The sequence below is a fragment of the Ochlerotatus camptorhynchus genome, unplaced genomic scaffold, assembly GCF_037179485.1.
Source record: "Ochlerotatus camptorhynchus isolate MF236.1 unplaced genomic scaffold, CSIRO-AGI_Acam_v1.1 ptg000132l, whole genome shotgun sequence".
NCBI classification, from domain to species: domain Eukaryota; kingdom Metazoa; phylum Arthropoda; class Insecta; order Diptera; family Culicidae; genus Ochlerotatus; species Ochlerotatus camptorhynchus.
In genome coordinates, this window is record NW_027040622.1 from 1619805 (window position 1) to 1632819 (window position 13015).

The window sequence follows — 13015 nt, forward strand, 5'->3', positions numbered from 1 at the left end:
TAAAACGGAGGAGCAACTGATCGCCAAGGCCACGAAAGAGCTGAAAAACATACCGACATCCATCTTTTCATCGGCCAGGGCTAAGGTCTCGGCCAACTGCCGTAAGACCGGCCGGCAGGGCGTCGAAGCATTTTTGTAGAAGGCTTAATAAGCGTAGGATTTAAGAAAAAAAATTGTATCATTGGATTACCTTTTGTAGTTTTGTTTTCATCGCCATCCGAAATTAGTCCTTTTTTATGCACGATGAAGTCAGCTTCACAATATCGACAGCAGCGAGAGACTATAGAGTTTTACTTTTTTTCAGTGACATCGCAGCGATATGACGATATGTCAAAAAAGCGAGGATCAATTTCCGCGTGCAATGCTCTATGGTGCTCTGAAAATAATCGGATTATGCGTTAAAAAAGGTGCAGGCATCGAAAGGTTTGAATTGATAACTGTGGAAGTATGTATATCTACACGCTAAGATCAGATAACCCAAATGTAGGTTTAATTTACCCAAATCAGGCGTAAACTGCACAAACTCAGATATGGGTAAATTTTTTTAACCCAAATATGGGTAAATTTAAGTCAAATTTGCATAAAAATAAATCATTTATGGATCATAAGAACCCATATTTGGGTTAAAAAAATTTACCCATATGTGAGTTTGTGCAATTTACGGCCAATCTCGGTAATCTCTTTGTACCGTCTAGGTAAACTGATCTTAGCGTGTAGAATACTCAGTTGAGCATGCGATAATCAATAAGTTTTAAAAATGCGAAGAAGAATAAGAAGAAGAAGAAGAAGAGTCATTGAATAAATGATTCAATAATTAAATTCATCAATTATTAAATGCATCGAATTACAAAAGAATCGAATTCTCAATCCCTACCCCGCCATCCATTTGTTACAATTTGTTAACCCTAAACTCGAGATATTCTTAGTTTTAAGTAATTTTGTAATCTAAACAATGAATAATGACTCCACAAAGCTACGGAAAATGAGCCTGGAAAAAATAAACGCATTATATATGTATAAAAAAGGAATCGAATTATCAAAGAATCGAATTATTAAAGAATCGAAGAATCAAATAGTCAGATAATCGAAAATCAAATAGCCAAAAAAATCATCATTCAAAAAATCCTATTCTGCTTCATTTAAAAAAAAAACTATGGAATTGTAATCAATAAGACTATACTACAGTTTGATTCATAACCCCAAAATATAATTATGTTAAAAAATGGTAAAGATTGCTGAAGGTTTAGCGGTTGCGCAAATAGTTTGAAGTTTGTATGGAGATTACCCAAGGGATAAGTCACTCAGCACATTGTGCCGAAATTAAATTCAACACAGCTTGGGCACATCCATCGGCACACCTTCGACATACCTTGGGCACACCTTCAACACAATCTCGTAGGCATTGGATTGTTGTAAATAAATTGGGACCACTAGTGGACAACTGTCATTGAAGTTGTTCACATCATTACGTGCTGTTTGACTTTCAAGAACATCCTCTAATTTAATATATCAGAGGAACTCAGACCAGCAGTTCACTTATAAAAAATAGCTAAATACGAAATGTAGGTTCTAAAGTGGGCTCAAGAGAAAGAGGCAGTTAAACAGACCCCATTAGTACCCTTAATTTAAATAATGCTGCAGATCACACAAAACATAATAAAGAAGTCTATTCATCATCCTCTATTGTCAGTCTCCAACAATGCTCCCCACCGGTATCAACTCTTTCCGGCCGCTGATAGACCGATGCTTTTCATATCACGAAAGGCTAGGTTTCTGGTCTGCTTTTGAAGGCATTATAGAAGACTAAAACATAAGACTTTAGTCATCCTATGAACATAAAACACCAACCCCAGCCACTTCCCGCGTCATCCTCAATCCGAATAATCCTTGCGATTTCAAACCAAAACATAAAAGGTGTCAGAAATACCGGGTTGCCGCGATGGGTATTTTACAAACAATCGCAGCTTGCTCTATGGTCAGCACAATCGGCACACTGACAAAAAAGATGACTCAAGACTGGTGTGCGGAGTGACCTACCCCTTAAGATTACCCAATAATCATTGAACGTTGAATAAAAGCTTATTCGAGCAAAAATAAGCTTCTGCAACTATAAAATTGCTTCTTCAGCTCTTAATCAGTTAAAATTGTTTGTTGGGTATGGCCAATCAGAGATTGGAGAATGGAGATTTTTGAATTTTACTTACATTGCTCTAACATTGGTTCTAGTTGTGCAATCACTAAAAAAATAGGTATGTGGAGGGCATGACAATAATTGTTGTTGTTGTGAAGAAATTGGTGGTGTTTTCTGGTACATATCCAATTATAAATTTACCCTACTCTGTATTTTTTCCACATTTCTGTCTGGAATCCCTATCAAACTGGCCTTAACAACAACAGGCTTGTTAGCCATTGCCACAGCAACCACATATTCAGCGTTTGGACTACTAGAACAAAAGTTAGAGCGATATAAGTTATGTTAAATTGAAAATGCTTCCAAAGTACGTAATTCCCATACAAACTTCAAACCATTTGTGTGACCTCTAAACCATCATCAATGCACAGACTCATATTTTAAGGTTATAAATCAAACTAAAGGGTGGCATTAATGATTGCAAATAGTTTTACAGAATGAAGCACTTTAATCAAAGAACAAATAAATAATCGATTAATTAACGAATCAAACAAACAAAGATTCTAAACTTCAAAGAATCAAGGAAATAATCATATAATAATCAGGTCTTAGGATCAAGCAATTGTTACAAACTTGTTGTCTATCGATATTACACTGTTCGGCTCACTTCGGAATCATGACATTAATGTTTAAACAAAATGAAGCTTAGCATTCTTCACAAAAACAACCGTGCTAGCTCCGTCAACTGGATGCTCCGAGGGCAGCACCATCTCGTTTCCACAGTAGTTAACTGACAGAGGCATTATTCATGCATCTTTAAAATGTGTCTCTTTATCCCGGAAACCCTGCGGCACACTCAAAATTACACTTATTAACTAATCATCCATTATTCATTATCCCTCGTTCTCCCGGGTGCAAACACGCTAATTGTAGACCTCGCTAAACGTTGGCCCAGCAAAACACTCTTCTAATCAATAGTCGCCGGATCACTGATCGCGTTACTAAATTAGCTACGTTACCCGATTGATTCTAATCATATGTATCATCACGAGGCAGCGCGACTTGAGTTAGTACTGCACGACCTCTCCCAAAACACTGTTATTAAATAGCTCCCGATCGATGTTCCACAGTCCATGTCTTTCTGGTACACGAAAAAAAAAGCTCTGTCCAGATAAATTTATTACTGGTAGATCGCTGCTGCGATCCGTGAAGCGTGTGTGACAAGATCGTCGTCTCGTCACCTGTCTTCAACTTATGACAAATCTATCCAATGCATGGGGATTGAGTTGACCGAGGTGCATGTTCGGGGAAAAACACATCTTGGAAGTTGCATCTCGGATTTATGCCCCAAAGGGTGCATTAGATAGGTGCGAGGGTGTGGTGCAAGAGGGTACAGTTAATTCTATCGGATATAAGATCTATTGCTGGGATATGCAAAAACCGAATAGATTCGTCACACTACGGTACCATTGCGTGCGGTTATAAAAGCATCGATTCTAGTCGTCTTGGAGAACACTTTGTCGGCAATCGTTAAAGCTGAATATTCAATCGCGATCGTACGGAGTCCACTTAAAGAAAGTGGCAATTTGCGAAGTGATCTGATAGTGTAAATCTCAGTTGGCGTTAGTGAAAATATTGTTGTGAAATGCAATCGCTCCTGAAATGCTATCGAGGGGTGAGAAAAGTGGAAAATATATGCAAGGAAAAATGCAGTGATTGAAGCTTTTGTTGTTTTATAGATCCTGTTGGTGTTTTGGCTTGAATCAGTGACAGTTTTTAGCGCGACTATTGATCCAGCATCCTTCTATCAGCGAAGCAACGATGGATCGTACAGATACGGATACAGTGCAGGTGGTGGAATCAATGCAAGACAAAGTGCAACTTCCGCCAACGAAGTGGTTGGTCAGTACGCTCAACTGCAACCGGATGGAAGGATAGTGAATGTCCGGTACAAAGCGGGTGTGGGAGGATTTCAGCCTCAGTATGGTGCAGGTTAGCGAAAGTAAACCCAAAAATGAAACGAAATTGTTGTGTTGTGTTGGAATTTAATCGATAAGTTTTGGATTTCCCCCTCCCCGACGTTTTAGCTTGTATTTTGTTTTGTCGTTTAAAGGGAAAATACAGTCTACAGAATCATTGGGTTGTGCAAAAATAACCGTTTCAATACCCACAATACCTACTAAGTAAGACATAAATATATGATCGCAGGGTTTCAATCAAGTTTTGTGTTGTTGTGTTCAAAGCAAGGAATCTATTTTTTCGTAGCGATCAAATTCTACACTATACCAGTTTTGGCTTTGACTGTTGTTTAGAGATTTGGATTTATTTATTTTATACACCGTGGTTTCTGAGTACACTAACAGTTCGATTATCGATCAGAAGATATATAATTTTTTTCGGTCAGAAAAAATGCATTACCCATGCTTCTACCTTCCCAGGATCGTAAAATATCAGCGAAACCAATTATGTAGTCTGTAATCTCACAAATCTATGAATTGCTGGCAGTTTGACTAAAGTACACCGCACAATGTATTCAGATTTGAGACGTTGTGGCAAAGTGACAGGTAAATTTTTTGTCTAACTTTTTGTCAGAGCGCCCCTCGGTGGTACTTTATATGAAAACACAGAGAACAGACGTTGGGGATCGAACAAAATTTCTCTAAAAACTAGTGTAAAGATTCCTATTCGACTTGAGCGCCACTAACGGCGACTTCCCCACTTAAAAACCCTCTTTGACAACCTGATGGTGCTGGCGTTGCACAACTTACACTAGACACTAAGTGGCAATTTTAAACAGAAAAATGTATCGATACTAGCGCCAAATTGGTCGAAAGTGGAAAATATATAGAGGAAATCAGGAGATGCTAGCGCTACGTAACGGCGACGTTTCCACTTAACTTTACACAAGTTTCTGACCGAAGTTGGACGTCTGTTCTCTGTGATGAAAGTGAGCTGTCCTTTTGTTACTTTTGTGTCAGTGAAGTGATTATTTTGCTTTGAAACTCTATTTAAAAATCGAGATGGAGTAAATGCGATCGAAAAATGAAGCCCTTCCAGATGATGTACAGTAACTGATATATTTATTAAAAAAAAAAATGATCCTCGATTTTCACAAGTTGTTTCACAAGTATTCATGATACTCTGTTAAAATATCAGCTTTTTTGATGAAGGTATTTTGATATATATTGGTATTTGTAAAGAAAATTAGATAATTCCATGAACTTCAGCAGAACTTCCCTGAACTTCGGCAGAATTTTTTTTTTATATCTTTATTAAGGAGACTTTCAGCCCTAGGCTGGTTCATCTCCGGCTAGGCAGAACTTCCCTGAACTTCAGCAGGACTTCCCTAAACTTCGGCAAGACGTCCTTGAACTTCGGAAGCACTTTCCTGAACTTCGGAAGGACTTTCGGCAGGGCTTCCCTGAACTTCATCAGGACTTCGCTGAAGTTCGGCAGGCCTTCCCTGAACTACGGCAAGACATCCCTGAGCATTAGCAGGACTTTCCTGGAACTTGGAGTCTTTGAATTGAAGTTGTCATTTCAGTAGTAGAGGTATTATAATCATACAATAATACTGTGTTTACGAATACAGTAAAAATTACGATACTTCTCAATTTCCTTATTTGCAATGCTTGTTGGTATTGGTGCATTTTGAATTTGGATGTGGTTCGAACGGGTGTGGATTCAGTATCAGCGGAAAAGCATTAACTTTCACCTTAATTAAAGAACTCAATTGAACACGATAAACCAGCAATCTATGGGACGTGACCCACCGGTGGATCGTGAGCTGGTCATAAGTGGGTCACAAGAATTCAATTTTTCAAATTATATGGCATTAACCCTGAGTTGAAATTTACACCTATATCAAAATATAAATGCTTTAAATGGCTTAAATTTAGAATTGGTAATAAAGTATCTTAAAATATAAAAAGAAACTTGAATAAAGGTTTTAGACCTGATGGTGGAAGGAAATATAACTCCGCTTCTCGTGATCCAAATTCGTTTGCTCTTTTCCAAGTATAATTTGAGTTCGCTTCTCATAATCCAAATTCGATTGCAATTTTCCAAGTAAAATTTGACTTCGCTTCTTGTAAGCTAAATTCGTTTGTACTTTTCCAATTAAAATATGACTTCGCTTCCCGTTCTCCCTTCGTTTGCGGTTTCCTGATGAAAATATTAAAAATTCTTTTTTTGTGGAATTAAGTAGTCGTCGACTACCCTAAAGCACAGCCCAAGTAACAATTTGGGTTTTATGAGGGTTCTGTAGATCATGATTTAGACTTGTAGAGTGCTTTAAAACCTCTTTAAAACTTGCAATGTTACTTGGGAGCACTATCAGACGCGCACTGGCAGATAGCACTGGCTATTAAGGCTTTCTAGGGCGATTCAATGGTATTTTTAGCGTTTTAAAGGCATTTTTGGCAATTTTATGGTCATTTTAGTGGATTTATTCCTTTTTGGCATCAATAAACTTTTGAAGTTTTAGGACTCATTTATAGATTCTTGGTCATTTTTGGCGTCTTAAGAGTCATTTTGGCGATGCTAGAACCCTCAATTTTCACAGACTTCAGGTTTAACTTAATTTTTAACTATAAAGATATTGATGGGTCGCAAGATTATGGAATTCAAAGTGGGTCGCAATCAACGTAAGTTTGAGAACCACTGCGATAAACAGTATCTTAACTTACAATTTTCACATGAAAGCTTTTCACGAACATGGATTCAATAAGGGTCCACTTTCATCATCTAAGACCCAACAATGCATGTAACTTTGCCCCCTCGAAAACAGTTCTTGAAATGAGATTGTTGTTTTGTTTTCTTCATTTTAGTACCTATTTAGTAATTTCACTTCTTAAATTGAATAAAATGCGTTCTAAAACCCGAAAAACTTGTTGTTGTTCCTCCAGTGAGCATGAGAAGATGGCGGCGCAAAGCACTGGCAAGAACTTTTCATTAAAATAGAGCAGAAAATTTACTCAATTCGTCTCAATACTATAATGGTTCGTTTGTGGGTCACAATTTCAAATGAGCAGTGAAGTTTTTGATTCATTGAAATTGGGTTTTATTACTGAAACATAATTTATATGCTTGATAGGCTGAGATAAGGGGATAAGTAGACCTAGTTTACAACCCGTAACCCTAACTAACAAATTGACATATCGGCCCATGCTAAAATACCACCGGAGGGACGGTGGTGATTTCTGCAATGTAATCGCAAATTGAGTTATTTAATTAAAAAAAATATATATATCGGTCACTATACACCATCTCAAAGGGCTTAATTTTTTTTAGTACAACGGTATTTATTTCCATCTCGATTTTAAATCAATATTTAAAGCAAAATAGCCACTATACTGTTGGACAAAAAATTGACAGGTCGCTTTCATACAAAGTGCTTCCCAGGGGAGCTAAGATGGTGATTTTTGCTAATTTACTCAACAAACAATTTGAGCTGATTAAAAGCTGAATAAGCTATTTTTTAGTTGAGCAAGCATATTTTTTGCCTGAATCAGCTCTTATTCAGCTACCAATATTTGTTGCACACTTATTTAAAACAATCCCAGTGTGTGTGGCTACAATCCATCGCCCACTGACCGGCATCTATCCTGGATCATAATGAAATAATCCCAGTGCTGCAATATAGATAGCATTTTGGATTTCGGTCTCATTCGAAATACATATTACGAACATGTAATTACCCCAATACTCCTAACGAACCCAATGTTTTAAAACATAAACTACCCATTCTATGCCCTTCTAATGCACAACTGCTAAAACCTTATTCATTTCAGGATCGTCGGCATATAATGGAGCTGCATTTGGTGGTTCACCTGGATCACCTGGAGGACTAGGAGGTGGTTCTTACGGCGGTGGATCCCTCGGTGCAGGACCTCTCAGCAGCAGATCTCTCACTGGAGGTCCAGGATCGTTTGGTCCAGGATCGTTTGGTCCAGGATCGTTCAACACTCCACGATCTTCCACCGATGGTTCGCTGAATGGTGGATCTGGAGGAGCATATTCACCAGGAGGTGGATCTTACGTTGGTGGACCCCTCAGTGCTACGTCTCCGGGCAGTAGATCTCTACCTGGAGGATCATCGTTTGGTCCTGGGTCGTTCAATACTCCTAGATCATCCGTTGATGGCGGATCTACAGGAGGTGGATTGAATGGTGGCGCATCACTTGGCCCAGGATCACCTGCCAGTAGATCCCCTATTGGTGGTTCACCTGGAATCGGGCAATTACCCGCAAGTGGACAACTGGCTCCTGGATCGATCGGCAATAGATCTCCTGTTGGTAGTGGATCGTTTGGAAGATCCTATCTCGGTGCAGGCTTAGCTGGACCCTCATATGGAGGATTTCAATATCCAAGTCCTCGCTATGCTGTAACTCCAGCCTATAGTGGGGATTCCAACCATAGGCGAAGGCCTCCATTTGCAATGGCTCCTACTCCTACACCCATTCTCAACACAGGACCCCTAGGAGATGGATCATACCGCTTTTCATACGCTAACGATAATTCGGCTCGAACTGAAAGTGGTGACCCTAGTGGAACTGTCAGAGGAACCTATTCCTTCCAAAACGATGCAGGTAATCATGATCTTTCGTATGTGGCAGGGCCAAACACTGGATTTCGACCCACCGGAGGTAGTCTAGCTTCTCCTAATGGCTTACCAAAACCAGTTTCTTCATCGACCACGACATCAGCTCCCGTTACGGCGAGCCAATCTGGTCCTAGAAATGATGGGACTTACAACTTTGCGTACCGAACTCCGGATTCCACGAGACAGGAATCAGCCGACAATCGGGGAAACGTTCAGGGTTCGTATTCATTCCGTAACGAAAACGGTGATCATGATCTTTCTTTTGTCGCTGGACCGAGTACGGGATTCCAACCCACAGGGGGTAGCCTAGCTGTTCCCAATGGTCTCGGACAGAGAAGACCTTCAATACCTACCTCCACCATTTCACCAATCGGTACAACGTTCGCTACAACTACGTTGCGAAACGGCAGTCCCACTGATCGATCGTTCCAAAATGAACCCGTTTCCGTCCGGGATACTCTTGGAAACGGTGATAGGGGTCGTTCTGGACTTGAATTTGAACCTACTGATAGCGATAATGTGTACACCAACAATGGTCAGCGTCAGCCTTTTACAACCACGGTTCGTCCGGAGAGTTTCCAGAATATTAATGGTGGCCCAAGGTATTTACATCAGAATGGCGGTTTTGGTAGACAGGGATCTAACGGAGCAGGAGGGGTTGACCAGCGCTACGATGGCAGTATCAACAATGGTGTCCAACCGGTAAATTTGGCAAACACAAACAGACTGTCGGGAGATCCTACAAGTCAAACAGGTGTAGATGGATCACACGGCTTCCCCTATACGACGTCCAGTGATAATTCCTTCGCTGACGGCCAACACAATTTACGGGGAACCAGTGGAAGTTTGTCTAATAACGGTCTATCGTTTGATCGTGGAAACGGATTGAACTATGGACCTGGTTCCGGTAATGGTGGTTCGTTTGCTAATTCTTATGGTGCTTCTGGCGGTGGCGGTCAAAATTTTGGAACACGATCCGGGAGCTCTAAAGGTGGCAGTGATGGATCGTACAATTTCTCCTACGACACAGGACGACAAGCTCACCGAGAAAGCAGCGATGGCAGAGGGAGAGTCGATGGAAGGTATTCGTATCTTAGCGATGGAGGGCAACGTAGCTTGAGCTATCGGATAAGACCTGGAACGGGCTTTGAGGTGATCGGCGGAAATTTAGCATCCAAAACTCCAAAATGAACTACGCTCAGTATTTATTTGATCCCAACACCACATTTTTATATTTTGAATAAAATTTTATGATCAGTTCAGCAAACGTTTGTGTCTCCTTAGTTCATGTAACCTTCGAAGGAATATATAGACCTACTACAGAATTTTTAGCAAGAGTTATTTCAGCATCTCCATTTGAATCAACGTTGATGACCGTTCCTGTACATGCTCCGTGGGATAGTTCTCCCGATATAATATCACAATACTGACCTTGCGGTAGGCACGTGTGGTAAACTTGCGTTATCGTGTCCTCTGAATTGTTGAACACGATAAACCCTTTTTCTCCACGGCAAAAAGCGAACGTTTCATTCGTCGACTGAATATGGTCTAGTGGAGTCCCGTCAACATAGTTTTTGAATAGAACCATTCTTCTAATCTCTGGCCAACGGTGTTCGCATACCCAGCCATTCGTACACGAGCCATCTGCTGCGACGCCTGGAGATTTAATAATTTGAAGCAAATCCTGTGGGGGCCCTTGGTCAGTGTTCGAGAAATCATAAGAGCTCATCACTCTCGCTATTCCATAGTCGGTGGCTAGAGTGAATGCCACTGCCTGGATGTACTGTGGCTTCTTCTTATAGTTGAGAATCGAATCACCTCCTGCTCCGTGACCACGCTGATTGTCATGATTATCTACGAACACCAGAGCTTGACTGGATGGAAGCAGAACTCCCGTTGAGCCGTTCTTAGTGAGCATCTCAAGAGCGGATGCAGTGAGAGTGCCGCCGAAGACTTCCCCCACTATAAGACACCAATCGAACTCCGTTACCACGCCTAGATCCGTATACTCTTTGCTGGAAAATACAACTGTTTTAGAACAATTTTACCTAATCAAAAAACTTTGAGCTACTTACGCGGAAACGGCTTCGGTACCCAGATCGATGACTTCCTGATAGATGAACGGCCTAGCCAATGGTGGATAGAAGTAGAGTGCATTAACCGGTTTCAAGCTATCGTAGATAGCTTTCAAATCTGCTGGAGCCATATGTTTGCACGCATCCATTCGGAATCCTGCTACACCAAGATCGATCAAATGGTTCAAATATTCGACGACCTTCTCCCGTACGAAGCTGTTCGATTGATCCAGATCAGGCAGAGACACCAGTTCGCAATCTCTAACATTGGTCGCATTATTATAATTATCTATCTGGCAAGTGGCATGAAAATGGGATCTGTTGAACGGAACGGCTGGGAAATCCCTAGCCAATGGATCACAGGTTGATCCAGCAGTACCGTATAGCGGTGCATAGGATCCCGGAGCAGCCATGTGGTTAACCACCACATCCACGTAGACTCGCACGCCGGCTTTTAAGCAACGCTGCACCATATCGGAGAACTGCTCCTCGTTACCCGATCGTGATTTGATTTCGTAGGAAATCGGTTGATATCGTTCCCACCATGATCGAGAAGGTGATACTAAGTATTCATTGATCGGAGATACCTGCACGCCTCCATACCCATTCGGTCCCAGCACTTTCTCACACTCTTCTGCAATGTCATCGAACTTCCACTCAAACAAGTGAACAATCCCAGATCGATTGGGGAAAAAGAACGGCTCATTGCGAAGCGTCGTATTCAAGCCTTGACCGGGCACAAGGCTCGGCAAACTATTGGCAACGTTTTTCATTGCGGAAGTGATGTTAGAAAAGCCACGTACCATTGAATCTATTCTGTTCTGCATTTGGTGCCGAATGACACTAGATATATTCCGCCATGCATCAGTGTTGGCAGCTGACTTGGTGTAATTGGCAACATTATTCATTACGCGAGCCACTTCTGGTAGAAATTGGTTCATTTGGTTGAATATCTGGTCGGGGTTAGCGGCTCTCTGATTCGTTATTTTATTCATCGAATCCTTAAATGAGTTGAACAGATCACTGGGATTTCCAAAATTAGGAACGCCAGGAATTCGATTCATGAGCTCATTAAACGTATTCCTAGCCACGTCAGCACCAGAATCGGCTCGGTTATCAAACGAATTCTGGTTTGAATTGGAGTTTGTGTTTGAATTCACTGAATTGCTGGACGGCCTAGCAAATCGAGAAAACGCTGTGATAGGATTTGGCAGCTGTGGCAGCCTTGGAAGGTTTCGTTGTACATTGTTCACTGTGTTTCCGATCGTAGATGAAATTTTAGATATACGATCCATCGGATTTGAAGGCGTGAATGAAGAGTTGAAAAATGGGCTCGAAAACGAAAAGCCACCGAATCCACTGGGACTAATGCTGAATCCGGGGAACTGAGCATTAGTCACCACTAGGGTACAGCACACGATTATAAATAACTGTTTCATTGCGATCGTCGTACCTGAATAAATCCACCGGAAACACTGATGGTTCAGTCTATGATCAACGGAACTTTTATAGTCATCGGGTTGTGAATAAATTTCACGTATTAAACCGTTGTATCCATGCGAAACTAAATATTGCGATAGCAGGAACAGTTCTATCAATAGAATTTATCGTGAGGGATCGATGTTTTGTCGTTGTGTTTGCACTAGTTAGCTGCAGCTGTGTAACTTTTTTGAAATCGAATGTTAATTAACTGGGTTGTTGTTGTGGTTATAGGAAGCATTCTAGCTGCTAGCATCATATCGTTGACTTGCATTTATTTCGCCTTAACATAGTAAAAATAGTAAAAATGCTTCTCCTCACTTCTGAATTTTTTTGAAACTTTCCTTTGAATTTCTTTAAATTCTGTTATGCATGTTATGTTCCTTAGTATTATTTCCAAACTATCTTCTTATGTATTATGTTTGTAAGTCTCTTTGAACCTTCATCTGAACTCTCGGAATGTTGATAGAAATTAATCGTCAATTCTCCTCACAACCAACAACTTTTTTAGAAGCAGCTAGAAATTCATCTTGAGCTGAATAAGCTATTTTTAAGCAGGATCACTATGCCTTATTCTATCCCCATTGCTATTATAAATCTGCCAGCAAAGTTTACCGAACGTATAGCTTTACCCTCCCCACTAACAAACCTCCGTACTCATATGACAATTATGAGATCGTAGAGTTCTCTGCATCTCTTTTAAGTAAGCATCTAACTAACAATCCT

The 13015-nt window shown here is 40.6% G+C and overlaps 2 protein-coding genes across 2 annotated transcripts; one reads left to right on the forward strand and one right to left on the reverse strand.

The window, feature by feature from the left end:
* The first annotated feature begins 3683 nt into the window (after positions 1–3683).
* On the forward strand, positions 3684–9963 carry LOC135700305 (uncharacterized PE-PGRS family protein PE_PGRS54-like). The gene is made up of 3 exons (XM_065220772.1): positions 3684–3806; positions 3871–4123; positions 7924–9963. Exons 1-3 carry the CDS (start codon positions 3777–3779, stop codon positions 9924–9926), a joined length of 2286 nt encoding a protein of 761 aa, XP_065076844.1. The 5' UTR covers positions 3684–3776; the 3' UTR covers positions 9927–9963.
* A 57-nt stretch (positions 9964–10020) lies between these two features.
* LOC135700306 (alpha-amylase I-like) lies at positions 10021–12272 on the reverse strand. Its single transcript, XM_065220773.1, has 2 exons — positions 10811–12272; positions 10021–10750 (listed from the first exon to the last, which is right to left on the reverse strand). Exons 1-2 carry the CDS (start codon positions 12247–12249, stop codon positions 10021–10023), a joined length of 2169 nt encoding a protein of 722 aa, XP_065076845.1. The 5' UTR covers positions 12250–12272.
* Between the last annotated feature and the right edge of the window lie 743 nt (positions 12273–13015).